General features: G+C 45.6%; 1 protein-coding gene across 1 annotated transcript in view; it reads right to left on the bottom strand.

Moving 5' to 3' along the window:
• RFX8 (regulatory factor X8) overlaps window positions 1-16,859 on the bottom strand; it is a gene marked incomplete at both ends in the record, with an annotated part of 68,535 nt that extends 51,676 nt beyond the window's left edge. Inside the window, 3 exon segments of the mRNA XM_079720642.1 lie at window positions 9,694-9,817; window positions 16,787-16,835; window positions 16,838-16,859. Coding sequence (XP_079576768.1) covers window positions 9,694-9,817; window positions 16,787-16,835; window positions 16,838-16,859 — 195 coding nt within the window.
• Window positions 16,860-17,062: the final 203 nt, after the last annotated feature.

A 17,062-nucleotide genomic window follows, 5' to 3' on the forward strand; every position in this document is an offset into this window, starting at 1 on the left:
TCTATTAATTCTTTAATTAATTCTATTAATTAAATTCTATTAATAATTTCTATTATTTAATTATTAAAATTAATAATTTATTAAATTAAATTGTTTTTATTTTAAATTTATTTCCACTTTTAAATTTTATTAAATTAAATTATTAGTTATTAAATTATTAATTATTTAATTAATTCTATTAATTCTTTCCATCAACAAATCCTATTGGCTCTGTCTTCCAAATACACCCAGATTTTTTTTTTTTTCACTTCAACCAGAGTGCCTTTTATTCTCAATGTCTTTGTATATTCTTTTTTTTTTTTTTTTTTTTTGCTTTATAACAAATTTAATCAGTTATACATATACATATGTTCCCATATCCCCTCCCTTTTGCGTCTCCCTCCCACCCTCCCTATCCCACCCCTCCAGGCGGTCACAAAGCACCGAGCTGATCTCCCTGTGCTATGCGGCTGCTTCCCACTAGCTATCTACCTTACGTTTGGTAGTGTATATATGTCCATGCCGCTCTTTCACTTTGTCACAGCTTACCCTTCCCCCTCCCCATATCCTCAAGTCCATTCTCTAGTAGGTCTGTGTCTTTATTCCTGTCTTACCCCTATGTTCTTCATGACATTTTTTTTCTTAAATTCCATATATATGTGTCAGCATACAGTATTTGTCTTTCTCTTTCTGACTTACTTCACTCTGTATGACAGGCTCTAGGTCCATCCACCTCATTAAAAATAGCTCAATTTCGTTTCTTTTTATGGCTGAGTAATATTCCATTGTATATATGTGCCACATCTTCTTTTTTTTTTTTTTATTAGTTTCTGCTTTATAACAAAGTGAATCAGTCATACATATACATCTGTTCCCACATCCCTTCCCTCATGCATCTCCCTCCCTCCCACCCTCCCCATCCCACCCCTCCAGGCGGTCACAAAGCACCGAGCTGATCTCCCTGTGCTCTGCGGCTGCTTCCCACTATCTATCTACCTTACGTTTGGTAGTGTATATATGTCCATGCCTCTCTTTCCCTTTGTCACAGCTTACCCTTCCCCTTCCCCATATCCTCAAGTCCATTCTCAAGTAGGTCTGTGTCTTTATTCCCGTTTTACCCCTAGGTTCTTCATGACATTTTTTTTTTAAATTCCATATATATGTGTTAGCATACGGTATTTGTCTTTCTCTTTCTGACTTACTTCACTCTGTATGACAGACTCTAGGTCTATCCACCTCATTACAAATAGCTCAGTTTCGTTCCTTTTTATGGCTGAGTAATATTCCATTGTATATATGTGCCACATCTTCTTTATCCATTCATCCGATGATGGACATTTAGGTTGTTTCCAGCTCCGGGCTATTGTGAATAGAGCTGCAATGAACATTTTGGTACATGTCTCTTTTTGAATTATGGTTTTCTCAGGGTATATGCCTAGTAGTGGGATTGCTGGGTCATATGGTAGTTCTATTTGTAGTTTTTTAAGGAACCTCCATACTGTTCTCCATAGTGGCTGTACCAATTCACATTCCCACCAACAGTGCAAGAGTGTTCCCTTTTCTCCACACCCTCTCCAGCATTTATTGTTTCTAGATTTCTTGATGATGGCCATTCTGACTGGTGTGAGATGATATCTCATTGTAGTTTTGATTTGCATTTCTCTAATGATTAATGATGTTGAGCATTCTTTCATGTGTTTGTTGGCAGTCTGTATATCTTCTTTGGAGAAATGCCTATTTAAGTCTTCTGCCCATTTTTGGATTGGGTTGTTTGTTTTTTTGCTATTGAGCTGCATGAGCTGTTTATAAATTTTGGAGATTAATCCTTTGTCAGTTGCTTCATTTGCAAATATTTTCTCCCATTCTGAGGGTTGTCTTTTGGTCTTGTTTATGGTTTCCTTTGCTGTGCAAAAGCTTTGAAGTTTCATTAGGTCCCATTTGTTTATCTTTGTTTTTATTTCCATTTCTCTAGGAGGTGGGTCCAAAAGGATCTTACTGTGATTTATGTCATAGAGTGTTCTACCTATGTTTTCCTCTAAGAGTTTGATAGTTTCTGGCCTTACATTTAGGTCTTTAATCCATTTTGAGCTTATTTTTGTGTATGGTGTTAGGGAATGATCTAATCTCATACTTTTACATGTCCCTGTCCAGTTTTCCCAGCACCACTTATTGAAGAGGCTGTCCTTTCTCCACTGTACATTCCTGCCTCCTTTATCAAAGATAAGTTGGCCATATGTGCGTGGGTTTATCTCTGGGCTTTCTATCCTGATCCACTGATCTATCTTTCTGTTTTTATGCCAGTACCACACTGTCTTAATTACTGTAGCTTTGTAGTATAGTCTGAAGTCAGGCAGCCTGATTCCTCCAGCTCCGTTTTTCGTTCTCAAGATTGCTTTGGCTATTCGGGGTCTTTTGTTTTTCCAAACAAATTTTGAAATTTTTTGTTCTACTTCTGTGAAAAATGCCAGTGGTAGTTTGATAGGGATTGCATTGAATCTGTAGATTGCTTTGGGTAATAGAGTCATTTTCACAATATTGATTCTTCCAATCCAGGAGCATGGTATATCTCTCCATCTATTTATATCATCTTTAATTTCTTTCATCAGTGTCTTATAATTTTCTGCATACAGGTCTTTTGTCTCCTTAGGTAGGTTTATTCCTAGATATTTTATTCTTTTTGTTGCAATGGTAAATGGGAGTGTTTTCTTGATTTCATTTTCAGATTTTTCATCATTAGTGTACAGGAATGCCAGAGATTTCTGTGCATTAATTTTGTATCCTGCTACTTTACCAAATTCATTGATTAGCTCTAGTAGTTTTTCGGTAGCATCTTTAGGGTTCTCTATGTATAGTATCATGTCATCTGCAAACAGTGACAGCTTTACTTCTTCTTTTCCAATTTGGATTCCTTTTATTTCCTTTTCTTCTCTGATTGCTGTGGCTAAAACTTCCAAAACTATGTTGAATAAGAGTGGTGAGAGTGGGCAGCCTTGTCTTGTTCCTGATCTTAGTGGAAATGGTTTCAGTTTTTCACCATTGAGGACAATGTTGGCTGTGGGTTTGTCATATATGGCCTTTATTATGTTGAGGAAAGTTCCCTCTATGCCTACTTTCTGCAGGGTTTTTATCATAAATGGGTGTTGAATTTTGTCGAAAGCTTTCTCTGCATCTATTGAGATGATCATATGGTTTTTCTCCTTCAACTTGTTAATATGGTGTATCACATTGATTGATTTGCGTATATTGAAGAATCCTTGCATTCCTGGAATAAACCCCACTTGATCATGGTGTATGATCCTTTTAATGTGCTGTTGGATTCTGTTTGCTAGTATTTTGTTGAGGATTTTTGCATCTATGTTCATCAGTGATATTGGCCTGTAGTTTTCTTTCTTTGTGACATCCTTGCCTGGTTTTGGTATCAAGGTGATGGTGGCCTCGTAGAATGAGTTTGGGAGTGTTCCTTCCTCTGATATTGTTTGGAAGAGTTTGAGAAGGATCGGTGTTAGCTCTTCTCTAAATGTTTGATAGAATTCGCCTGTGAAGCCATCTGGTCCTGGGCTTTTGTTTGATGGAAGATTTTTAATCACAGTTTCAATTTCAGTGCTTGTGATTGGTCTATTCATATTTTCTATTTCTTCCTGAGTCAGTCTTGGTAGGTTGTGCATTTCTAAGAATTTGTCCATTTCTTCCAGGTTGTCCATTTTATTGGCATAGAGTTGCTTATAGTAATCTCTCATGATCTTTTGTATTTCTGCAGTGTCAGTTGTTACTTCTCCTTTTTCATTTCTAATTCTACTGATTTGAGTCTTCTCCCTTCTTTTCTTGATGAGTCTGGCTAATGGTTTGTCAATTTTGTTTATCTTCTCGAAGAACCAGCTTTTAGTTTGGTTGATCTTTGCTATCGTTTCCTTCATTTCTTTTTCATTTATTTCTGATCTGATCTTTATGATTTCTTTCCTTCTGCTAACTTTGGGGGTTTTTTGTTCTTCTTTCTCTAATTGCTTTAGGTGCAGGGTCAGGTTGTTTACTCGAAATGTTTCCTGTTTCTTAAGGTGGGATTGTATTGCTATAAACTTCCCCCTTAGAACTGCTTTTGCTGCGTCCCATAGGTTTTGGGTCGTCGTGTCTCCATTGTCATTTGTTTCTAAGTATTTCTTAATTTCCTCTTTGATTTCTTCTGTGATCACTTCATTATTGAGTAGTGTATTGTTTAGCCTCCATGTGTTTGTATTTTTTACAGATCTTTTCCTGTAATTGATGTCTAGTCTCATAGCATTGTGGTCGGAAAAGATACTTGATACAATTTCAATTTTCTTAAATTTACCAAGGCTTGATTTGTGACCCAAGATATGATCTATCCTGGAGAATGTTCCATGAGCACTTGAGAAAAATGTGTATTCTGTTGTTTTTGGGTGGAATGTCCTATAAATATCAATTAAGTCCATCTTGTTTAATGTATCATTTAAAGCTTGTGTTTCCTTATTTATTTTCATTTTGGATGATCTGTCCATTGGTGAAAGTGGGGTGTTAAAGTCCCCTACTATGATTGTGTTACTGTCGATTTCCCCTTTTATGGCTGTTAGTATTTGCCTTATGTATTGAGGTGCTCCTATGTTGGGTGCATAAATATTTACAATTGTTATATCTTCTTCTTGGATCGATCCCTTTATCGTTATGTAGTGTCCTTCTTTGTCTCTTCTAATAGTCTTTATTTTAAAGTCTATTTTGTCTGATATAAGAATTGCTACTCCAGCTTTCTTTTGATTTCCATTTGCATGGAATATCTTTTTCCATCCCCTTACTTTCAATCTGTATGTGTCTCTAGGTCTGAAGTGGGTCTCTTGTAGACAGCATATATATGGGTCTTGTTTTTGTAACCATTCAGCCACTCTGTGTCTTTTGGTGGGAGCATTTAGTCCATTTACATTTAAGGTAATTATTGATATGTATGTTCCTATTCCCATTTCCTTAATGGCTTTGGGTTCGTTATTGTAGGTATAGTCCTTCTGTTGTGTTTCTTGCCTAGAGAAGTTCCTTTAGCATTTGTTGTAAAGCTGGTTTGGTGGTGCTGAACTCTCTCAGCTTTTGCTTGTCTGTAAACGTTTTAATTTCTCCATCAAATCTGAATGAGATCCTTGCTGGGTAGAGTAATCTTGGTTGCAGGTTTCTCTCCTTCATCACTTTAATTATGTCCTGCCACTCCCTTCTGGCTTGTAGAGTTTCTGCTGAGAGATCAGCTGTTAACCTGATGGGGATTCCCTTGTGTGTTATTTGTTGTTTTTCCCTTGCTGCTTTTAATATGATTTCTTTGTGTTTAATTTTTGACAGTTTGATTAATATGTGTCTTGGCGTATTTCTTCTTGGATTTATTCTGTATGGGACTCTCTGTGCCTCCTGGACTTGATTAACTATTTCCTTTCCCATATTAGGGAAGTTTTCAACTATAATCTCTTCAAATATTTTCTCAGTCCCTTTCTTTTTCTCTTCTTCTTCTGGAACCCCTATAATTCGAATGTTGGTGCGTTTAATGTTGTCCCAGAGGTCTCTGAGACTGTCCTCTGTTCTTTTCATTCTTTTTTCTTTATTTTTCTCTGCATCAGTTATTTCCACTATTTTATCTTCCACCTCACTTATCCGTTCTTCTGCCTCAGTTATTCTGCTATTGATCCCATCTAGAGTATTTTTCATTTCATTTATTGTGTTTTTAATCGATGCTTGATTCATCTTTAGTTCTTCTAGGTCCTTGTTAACTGTTTCTTGCATATTGTCTATTCTATTTCCAAGATTTTGGATCTGGGAAATAGAATCTTGCATCAGCTTTACTATCATTATTCTGAATTCTTTTTCAGGTAGACTGCCTATTACCTCTTCATTTGTTAGGTCTGGTAGGTTTTTATCTTGCTCCTTCACCTGCTGTGTGTTTTTCTGCTTTCTCATTTTGCTTATGTTACTGTGTTTGGGGTCTCCTTTTTGCAGGCTGCAGATTCGTAGTTCCCGTTGTTTTTGGTGTCTGTCCCCCGTGGCTAAGGTTGTTTCAGTAGGTTGTGTAGGCTTCCTGGTGGGGGGGACTAATGCCTGTGTGTGTTCTGGTGGTTGAAGCTCGATCTTGTCTTTCTGGCGGACAGGTCCACGTCTGGTGGTGTGTTTTGGGGTGCCTGTGGCCTTATTATGTTTTTAGGTATCCTCTCTGCTAATGGGTGGTGTTGTGTTCCTGCCTTGCTAGTTGCTTGGCATAGGGTGACCAGCACTGTAGCTTGCTGGTCGTTGACTGAAGCTGGGTGCTGGTGTTGAGATGGAGATCCCTGGGAGATTTTCGCTGCTTGATATTATGTGGAGCTGGGAGGTCTCTTGTGGACCCGTGTCCTGAAGTTGGCTCTCCCACTTCAGAGGCACAGCACTAACTCCTGGCTGCAGCACCAAGAGCCTTTCATCCACCCGGCTCAGAATAACAGTGAGAAAAAGTAGAAAGAAATAATTAGTAGAAGAAAGAAAGAGAGATTGAAAGAAAGGAAGAAGGGAAGTAAGGAAGGAAGGAAGGAAGAAAGAAAGAAAGGAGGGAGGGAGGAAGGATGGAAAGAAAGGAGGGAGGGAGGGAGGAATGAAAGCAAAAGGAAGAGTGAATGGAAGAAGAGAGGGAGGGAGGGAGGAAGGAAAGAAAGAAAGAAAGACAGGAGGGAGGGAGGGAGGGAGGAAGGAAAGAAAAAGAAAGTGGAAAGAAGAAGGGTGGGAGGGAGGGAGGGATGGAGGAAAGAAAAAGAAAGAAGGAAAGGAGGAGCGGAGGGAGGGAGGGAGGAAGGGAAGGGAGGAAAAAAAGAAAGAGCAGGTAAAGTAAAATAGAATAAAGTATGAAATATAGTAGCGTTATTAAAATTAAAAAGTAATTATTGAAAAAAAACACGGACCGAACGAACCCTGGGACATATGGTGGAAGCAAAGCTATACAGAGAATCTTACACAGAAGATTACACATACACATTCACAAAAAGAGAGCAGGGGGAAAAATCAAAAATCTTGCTCTCCAAGTCCACCTCCTCGATTTGGGATAATTCGTTGTAAAAAGAGGAAAAGGGCGAAAAGTCTGAAATCTTGCTAAGTCCACCTCCTTAATTTGAGATAATTCGTTGTAAAAAGAGGGAAAAAAAGGGGGGGAAAGTCTTAAATCTTGTCCTCAAGGTCCACTTCCTCAATTTGGGATGATTCGCTGTCCATTCATGCACTCCACAGACGCAGGGCACATCAAATGGACCGTGGAGCTTTAATCCGCTGCCTCGGAGGCTGCACAGAGAGATTTCCCTGTCTCTGCTCTCACAGCTCCCGGGTCTCAGCCTTGGACCTGGCCCCGCCTCTGCGCGTAGGTCGCCGGAGGGCGTCCGTTCTTCGCTCAGACAGGACGGGTTTAAAGGAGCCGCTGATTCGGGGGCTCTGGCTCACTCAGGCAGAGGGGAGGGAGGGGAATGCCCTCTCCTCGCGCAGCAGGCAACAAAAGGGAAAAAAGTCTCTTGCCTCTCCGGTAGCTCCAGACCCTTTCCCCGGACTCCCTCCGGGCTAGCACTAACCCCTTCAGGGTCTCTTCCTGCCGCCAGCCCCAGACCTCTCCCTGCGCTCCGACTGAAAGCCGATACCCGAGCCTCAGCTCCCAGCCCCGCCCGCCCTGGCGGCCGAGCAGACAAGTCTCTCGGGCTGGTGTGTGCCTGAGGGCACCGATCCTCTGTGCCAAAATCTCTCTGCTTTGCCCTCCACACCCCTGTTGCTGTGCTCTCCTCCGCTACTCCGAAGCTTTCCCCCTCCGCCACCTGCAGTCTCCGCCCTCGAAGGGGCTTGTAGTGTGTAGAAACCTTCCCTCCTTCACGGCTCCCTCCCACTGGTGCAGGTCCCGTCCATATCCTATTGTCTCTGTTTATTCTTTTTTTCTTTTGACCTACCCAGGTATGTGGGGAGTTTCTTGCCTTTTGGGGGGTCTGAGGTCTTCTGTCAGCGTTCAGTAGGTGTTCTGTTGGAGTTGTTCCACGTGTAGATGAATTTCTGATGTATCTGTGGGGAGGAAGGTGATCTCCGCGTCTTACTCTTCCGCCATCTTCCTCCGGCTCCGTGCCACATCTTCTTTACCCATTCATCCAATGATGGACACTTAGGTTGTTTCCAGCTCCGGGCTATTGTAAATAGGGCTGCTATGAACATTTTGGTACATGTCTCTTTTTGAATTATGGTTTTCTCAGGGTATATGCCCAGTAGTGGGATTGCTGGGTCATATGGTAGTTCTATTTGTAGTTTTTTAAGGAACCTCCATACTGTTCTCCATAGTGGCTGTACCAATTCACATTCCCACCAGCAGTGCAAGAGTGTTCCCTTTTTTCCACACCCTCTCCAGCATTTATTGTTTCTAGATTTTTTGATGATGGCCATTCTGACTGGTGTGAGATGATATCTCACTGTAGTTTTGATTTGCATTTCTCTAATGAGTAAAGATGTTGAGCATCCTTTCATGTGTTTGTTGGCAGTCTGTATGTCTTCTTTGGAGAAATGTCTATTTAGGTCTTCTGCCCATTTTTGGATTGGGTTGTTTGTTTTTTTGTTATTGAGCTGCATGAGCTGCTTATAAATTTTGGAGATTAATCCTTTGTCAGTTGCTTCATTTGCAAATATTTTCTCCCATTCTGAGGGTTGTCTTTTGGTCAGATTTTGACCCCTTCTCACGACATCCACTGCTGCTTCCCTGTCCACTCCCTGCACACCTGGGCTCCCCCCACCTCCCTGAGTTGTCTCTCCCTGGTCTCTGCCCTCCAGCCACTGCAGCCTCCTTGCTACTTGAGCCCCCTCCTGCCTCAGGGCCTTTGCGCTGGCTCTGTCTGCACTGCTCTTTGCTCATATAGCCCCATACTCACTGCCTCATCTTTTGGAAATCTGGACTCAAATGTTACTTCCCAGGGAGGCCTTCCCCGTTTGCCTTCCCTCAAATTACAAGTCCTCCCCTAAAACACACACACAGTCACACACAGTCCTTTCCTCCTTCTGCTCCATTTAGCATTTATACCACCTAAGAGACTATATATTTTATCTTCTTTATCTCCCTCAACTATAATATAATAAACGTAGTAAAGGCAGGAATTTTTCTCTGTTCTGTTCACTGTTGTACACTCAGCACCTAAAACAGTGCTGGCACATAGCAGCTGCTCAATAAATATCTGTTAGATGTGGAAGGTCTCAGATAGGCCATCCTTGTGCTAACGTTTGCTGTGTATTGCGTGGTCTAAACAAACCCCTGACAGAGCTCTTAACCTCCAGAGGAAACCTTTGAGTGCCCGTGAGTTCTCTAGGAACAACCGAATTGTAGGAAGCATAAGCTGTCTGACACCACAAAGTGGCTCTTTGAGCTTGTGGGGTCCTGAGCTGTGGCATTTCTATGCAGGGAATAATGGCCCAGCAAGCCTGGCTGAGAATTGGGGGTATCTCAGGCTGCCATAGCTGCATTCTCTTGGGTGAATGCCACTCCATCCTTGAACTTTCCTGGCCCCTCACTATGAAGTATGGACAAAGGACGGAATGGCTTTCAGATGGAGCTGAGGATGTATGTTAGCCCTCAGGCTGGTTCCCAGGGTGAAGCCAGTTATATCCACTGAGAAGCCATCAGACCCAAATAAATCCCAGCATTTCCTCATCATTAACTTGCGTGCTTTTTTTACTCAGTGGACACGTATTTTTACCTTCACAACCTACCTTCCCAAACGTGGCGGGGTTGACTTGGTTCTGAGCATTTTGCCCGCAGGTCTCCACATAAATCTCATACATGAGGCAGCGAGGCACACTGTACCCTTCGCAGATGCAGAAGGTGTCAACCAACCTGGGGGCAGGGAGGAAGAAGAGCAGGAAGAGAAGGTTGGCATCAGTTTTTCTAGAGCGGGACACTTTGATAAGGGGCAGATACAAGCAAGGGACCCAACAAAATGAAATACGCTTACTTTATCGAATGCAAAGTCTCACCCATCGGCATCTGTAATGTGCTCAGGCCAGAGTTAAGAATATTGATTTAGACTATGGTGAGGTTTTGTTGTTGTTTTTAAATCTTTTTGGCGTACAGGCTTATTAAAAAGAAGCCCAAATTACTGGGCTCAGCAGATGCTGCTTCATGTAACTTTGTAAAGGTGGCAGCCAAGGTCTCTCACTGTGATGTAGAGATTTACTCGTTAAAACACAAAACAATGCTTCCCCCACCCCTTGTAGAGTCGATCACCCCTGCAGGTGACAGCTGAAGCCCATGTGGCTTCCTAGGACCCAGGACAGGCGTGCACAGCTCCTCCCCCCTCTCCCCACCCCCGAAGCAGTCATTTGCACGACTGTTAAACCCAAGTGATTTAGGGCGGGGCCCCTACATTTTGATTCTTTAAATTGTACTGAGATGGAAGATGGAAGACACCAAGGGACAGAGAGGCAGGCCGCCCTCCCTGCCCTTTACTTCCCGTTGGGTGCAGAGCTCGGTAGCGTTCAGATGTGATCTGCAGCCCCCAGGCCCCTGCTCGGGGTTCCTGGGCCCCGGGGCAGGTGGGGTCCCCTGGCAACGAGGGGCTGAGCCCGTGGCTCACAGCCCAGAGTCCAGCCCCGAGGGGACAGCCAGGTGCCTGTTCCAGCAGCAGGATGGGAGTGAGGGGGCTCAGGTGACGGGGCTCAGAAGGTGTGGTGCACACTGACACCCAATCACAGCCTTCCCTTTGCTGGCTGGGGACAGACTGGCAGGTTTCTCCTCATTCTTTTAAAGAAATACATAAAGCAAGCCAGCATAGTTTTTAAACACCGAAGAATTCTTTAGCAGGGAATTTACCAACAATGCATCTCCTCCTTTCTTACTGATGACCTACAGCTTATTTTCTGGGCTGAGGCAGGCTGAGGCCTACATTTACCTTCCTTGAGAGCAAGAGACCACAGCTGTTAACCCCACCTGCTTCCTGCAAGGAGGAAAAGTCAACATGCCGTGGACGGCAGGGTGAGGGGAAGCTGTGGCCCTGTACTGGTTTCCTCGGGTAACCAATTACCGTAGGCCAGGTGGCTTAAAGCAACAGAAATATATTCCGTCACAGTTCTGGAAGCTGAAAGTCCAAATCAGGGTGTCAGCCAGGTTGGTTCCTTCCAGAGGCGCTGAGGAAGCATGTGCTCCATGCTTTCCTCCTGGCTGCTGGTGGCTGCCAGAAACCCTTGGCATTCCTTGGCTTGTAGACGCATCACTCTAGTGCCCTCGCCTTCACCTGGCTGTCTCCTCACCTCTTCTTTTTTTTTTTTTTTTGGCTGCGTTGGGCCTTCGTTGCTGCGCGCGGGGGCTTCTCTTCGTTGCGGTGCGCGGGCTTCTCATTGCGGTGGCTTCTCTTGTTGCAGAGGACGGGCTCTAGGCGCGTGGGCTTCAGTAGCTGTGGCACATGGGCTCAGTAGTTGTGGCTTCCGGGCTCTAGAACGCAGGCTCAGTCGTTGTGGCACATGGGCTTAGTTGCTCCACGGCATGTGGGATCTTCCCGGACCAGGGCTTGAACCCGTGTCCCCTGCATTGGCAGGCGGATTCTGAACACTGAGCCACCAGGGAGGTCCCTCCTCATCTCTTCTTATAAGGACACCCATCACTGGATTTAGGGCCCACCCTAATCCAGTGGGGCCTCCTCTTAACTGGTTACATCTGCAAAGACCCTATTTCCAAACAGAGTCACATTCTGATATTCCATACAGACATGCATTTTGGGGGGGACACCCTTCAACCCAGTCCAAGGCCAAGGAGGGGGTTTTCTGAGACTCTCCCATAGCATCAGGGTGGGAACCTGACACTTTGGACACCTCACAATGCATTAATTACAGCTGCTGGGGCACCAATTATTTGCTTCCCGGTTGAACACGGGGTAACGTCACTGGTGGTGTGTGGGGCAGTGGCAAATTCACAGATCCATGAGATATTGATATTTATTTTATTAAGACATTTGCCGACATATAAAAAACCGACATGTGAAGCGTCACAGGAAAACACTGGCTAAGTTTGGGCAGGGGCAGCAAAACGTGACCAACAGTAAGTGCAAGCTCGCTTTTGTTTATTCATAGCTACTTCCGACGTACTCATGGAATGGTCTCCTAAAACAAGAAATGTGCAAACTACTCTCCAAAATGAGCTTGAGTATAAACTTTTGCCAGTTGTTCTTCCTTGTCACTGAAATTCATGTGCTCTGGGCCTCCTGTCCTCCTATTTCAAAATGACACTGCTGAGTCTGACTGCCATCTGAGTGGACAATTAAGACCAAATTATACCATCAGTGATATCCCACCAAGGTCCAGGACCAGAGTCTTCTCTCCGCCCACACTCAGAGAAAGGGCTGCCTCCTGGTTGCGAGCCCAGCGCCAACGCTTGGTACTTTTGCTGCTCCAGGAGATTCAGCCCAGGGCCTTTCATCTTCTCCCCAAAGTTCACAGCCAGATCTCACGGATGGCCCGTGGGAGGAGGCAGCACACACTAAGTGGACAAGTGGAAGGTCCTGTAAGAGCGTCTATGTTCAGATGGTGCCTTTACTTCAGCTTAAGGAGTACGTGCTTTCGCATTTAGTCTCCATGCCCGGAGGAGCTTACGACCATGACTCTGACCCAGGGCTTCAAAGCTCACAGACCCAGGTGCAGGTTCTGACTCTGAGACGTCTCTTGGAGTTTTTGTGATGAGAAATCCAGGCATGGGATGTGGCTGGTACACTGGCTGGCACACGGCAGCTCTTACTGTTATCATTTTTACATCCACCTCCAAAATCCTGAATGGAAGCGAGAAAGGCGCCCACGTTGGCAGACCAGCAGCACAGAAGCCCCTACTGCAGGTGAGCCTGACTTTGAACTACACGTGGGTCCGGTGGTGGGCAGGATGAGGATATGCAGGCAGTAGGGCTGGCCAGGACTCCTGGCAGGTGAGCCTGACTTTGAACTACACGTGGGTCCAGTGGTGGGCAGGATGAGGATATGCAGGCAGTAGGGCTGGCCAGGACTCCTGGCAGGTGAGACGGGCCAAGGCTTGCTTTCACACGGAGCCACCAATACGGTTTTTGGCGATACATGATTATAAAGCCTGTCCAAGGCTGGAGTCGATCAGATCACTCAGTTCCTTGCTTGGGTGCATAATCACCTTCCCCGGGTCTCACCATCAGACGAAGCTGACGGCTAAGATCTTGAGAACCTCACGACGCCCTCCTCGTTTTGAGTGATGGACAATCTGATCATTGCCAACTTCAGAGCACCCACACCGGGTCCTGCAGCTCTCACATTTCTGAGGGCTCCTTTTCCTCATAAAGAAAAATGTAACACTGGGAGTGACTGTACCCTTTGATTCAGCCTGATCAAAGGCTATTACGAATTCTGTACCTTTCAAAGTAAATTTCCACCTTATGAACCACAAGAGTCTGCAGAAACCTGAAAGCCGTATCTATATGCAGGAGACAGTTATTTGGTCTATAGCCAGGCTCTGCGTGCGTAGGGTTTAGGTGACATTTAGATTTTTCGCCTGAGGTCTGAGCCAGGGGTCCCACCTGTCCGACCTGCCGGATCTGTACCCTCAGCAGAGGAAATCAGGTCACTTCATCCTTCTGTGCTCCTCAGAGGTCTGACCACTTCGCTCCCCATTTCTACAATCCTTCCTGTCCATGAAACAGAAAACTTCTAGTACTTTGGTTTCCAGAGGCGGGACCTTTCTTGCTCCTTGCGGGACCTTTCTTTGTCCTTGGAGAACTTATCACAAGTTGGTGGCAGAGGCACTGAAGTCTCTAAGGAACATTGGAAGCCCAACCAGGACTGACTGGGAGGTGAAACAACGACTATGCTAAAAACGGAGCATTTCTTTCGCGCGACAACAATCAGCCCCTCCCTGGGCTTTCCTTCGGAAGCTTAAGCTGTTTCTGGGCATCTGGATACCTCACGCGCTGGTACCCACCGCCACTCTTCCAGGAAGCTGGTCTCCTTGGCCATCTTCTAACACCTTCCAGGACGCCAAGCTCTGTTACAAACCGAGGGGCTCTGCTGTGTTTGGTTTTTTAAAAATTGTTCATGTTTTAATTCTGGTAAAATATACGTAACATATAATGCACCATTTTTAAATGCAGAGTTCAGTGGCATTAAGTACCTTCTCACTGTTGTGCAATTGCTGGTGCATCACCATCCATCCAAAGCCTCCTGGTTGTCTCGCAAAACTGAAACTCTGTACCGGCCAGAAACACTACTCCCCGTTCCCTCTCCCCCAGCCCCTGGCAACCACCACTCTCCTTTCTGTCTCTATGAAGCTGACTTCTCTTGGTGCCTCGTTTAAGTGAAATCACATACTATTTTTCCTTTTGTGACTGGCTCATTTCATTTCGCATAATGTCTTCAAGGTTCGTCCATGTTGCAGTCTGTATCAGAATTTCCTTCTGTTTAATATCTGAATCATAGTGCATTGTATGTATAGACCACATTTTGTTTATCCATTCGTCTGCTGATGGACACTTGGGTTACTTCCATCTTTGGCGATTGTGCATAATGCTGCTCTGAACATGGGGATGCGAATATCTGTTCCAGTCCTTGCTTTCAAGTCTTTGGGGCATATGCCCAGAGGGGGAATTGCTGGATCACATGGTGGTTCCATTTTCAATTGTTTGAGGAACCACTATCCTATTTTCCACAGTGGCTACACCAATTTACGTTCCCACCAAGACTGCACAAGGGTTCTAATTTCTTCACATCCTCACAAACACTCGTTATCTTCTATTTTTGTTTGTTTGATAATGGCCATCCTAACCAGCGTGGAGTGGTTGCAGTTGCGTTTTTAATGCCAATGTTCAAACCACCAGCACCAATTGAGACAGGCTGGGACCTGGGACACTTTACCAGAGTGCTTGCCCCAGACAAACGTCTCCCAGAGCATCAGAATACAAAGAAACTTTTTTTTTTTTTTTTTTTTTTTTTTGCGGTACGCGGGCCTCTCACTGTTGCGGCCTCTTCCGTTGCGGAGCACAGGCTCTGGACGCGCAGGCTCAGCGGCCATGGCTCACGGGCCCAGCCGCTCCACAGCATGTGGGATCCTCCCGGACCGGGGCACGAACCCGTGTCCCCTGCATCGGCAGGCAGACTCCCAACCACTGTGCCACCAGGGAAGCCCCAAAGAAACTACTGACATAAGGGACTACACGTAACTGCATGCACATGCAGCTGGGGCAAATTATGAAAAAGAAGATTCAAAAACGCCAAAACCCAACTGCCACTTCTGAGGAGCTGGGAGCAAAAGCAGGGTCTTGCACATGATCCCTGCGCACGGCACCACCAACGGGGTGAGCAGACCACCTAAGCCCCACCCACCTGGCCCGACAGCCCGCCCTTCTCGGAGAGCAAGCAAGGGGACCCGTTACTTGTTTTCGCTCCCTCTTGCTGTAGCGCGAGTCCCAGTAAAGCCTTGCCTGAATTCCTCCTCTGGAGTCTTATCAACTACTATTGATTAAAGAGTCCAAGGACCCAGGTGGATTGCACAGTGACCTCTCAAGCATCGCACCTCATAGACGGGATGCTTAAAGAGCAGTCTTCCAACGGAAACTCTGACCCTCCTCACCTCCATGGCCCCGCCTCCCCCCACCTGAAGAGCACAACCTGGCCCCCTGGGTTTGAGGCCTGCAGGGACAGGAGTTTGTGACACAGGACTTGAATACCATCCTAAGTGATTTAGGTCATCTGCTTTGTGGGCAGCCTGCACCGTCAGTTCACCAATGACCTGAGGAGAACATCTAGGTATCTTCTGAAACCCTAATCATTCTTTCGAGTGTCTGGACTTATTCAAGTCCTAGAAACTCTAATTTACTAAATGGTGACCTGAAACTTGAAGGTGCAGATATGCTGAGAGGTCTAAGTGTGACAGAAATAGAGTACTGCTGTGCAACACTCTAAAAACACTGTGTGTGCTGTGGTTTTTTGTTTTGTTTTTTTAAATATTTTTAGAATTATTTTAAAATATTTATTCTTTTGATTTTTTTCTCTTATGCAAGGGAAAATATATCAAAAATTTTCTTTTGGAGGAAAGGGGTGACCATTTAGGCCTTTTTGGGTTCTAATCACAAACATTCCCCTTCATTTTTCTATTTCACTCATTGAACTTTTTCAGAAAGTATTTCTTTCTTGAGAAATACTCCTTAAAACTTAAAAAACGAAGTAATCAGCTATCTACTAGTTATTCACCTTCTAAAACGAATGTTTTAGGACTGGTTTCAATTATTTTCCTATTTATGAAGCGCTACAAACCCATGAGTTCATCAGTCCCAAGGGCTGATATTTTTCTTTCCAGCTTTTTCTTCCTCTATTTAAATAGCCAGAAGTGAATTTCTCAAATGTGGAATGCATTGTTAGAGCTAAAAACTGCTTTGCTTTAAGTTAGGAAACATCCCATTCTGGATCGCACACTGAGAGAAAACATTTCCTCTCCTGGCCTAGCCCTCGTGCTTTCAGATGTATATGTAAACCCAGGCCCACCAACAAGCCCCCCGGTGGAGGGCAGGCTGGATTGCTTCCCACGGGAAGCGTGACCAACAGGGGAGGCCCCAGGTGGGAAACCCACACTGCCCCATCGTGTGTGCGTGTGGGGGCGTGTCCAGTCCCATCCCAGCCAGCATGAAGAAGCGCTGGTCCTGCGTGTGAACGGCTGTCCTTTTGAGCCTTTTACCAGGACCCCGGGGGCGCAGGCGGTCGCCCCTGGCACTTGGTCCGAGGTCCTGGGGACAGCAGCCGAGGTAGCCAAGCTCCCCTTCCTCGCCCCTCCCATCCGCCGGGGCGGTCCCGGTCCCGCCGCGGTCCCGCTCACCACTGGATGATGCCGCCGTGCAGGCCCCGGCCGCCCGCGCCACCCGATGCGAGGCCGGCACGCCCTCGGCCATGGCTGGACCCGTCCGCGGCACCGAGGCGGCGAGCGGGCGGAGGCGCCGCACCGTCCCGCCGCCGCCGCTCCTGGGTGTTCACTTTAGAGCTGGGCGCGCGGTCGCCTAGGGGGGCGCATGGGGTCGCATGGGGGCGTGAGGGACCGGCGGGGAACGCGAGCGGGGCGGGGCGGGGCCACGTGGCGGCGTGGGGCGCGGGGTCG

The sequence above is a fragment of the Hyperoodon ampullatus genome, assembly GCF_949752795.1.
Source record: "Hyperoodon ampullatus genome assembly, chromosome: 15".
Classification (NCBI taxonomy): domain Eukaryota; kingdom Metazoa; phylum Chordata; class Mammalia; order Artiodactyla; family Ziphiidae; genus Hyperoodon; species Hyperoodon ampullatus.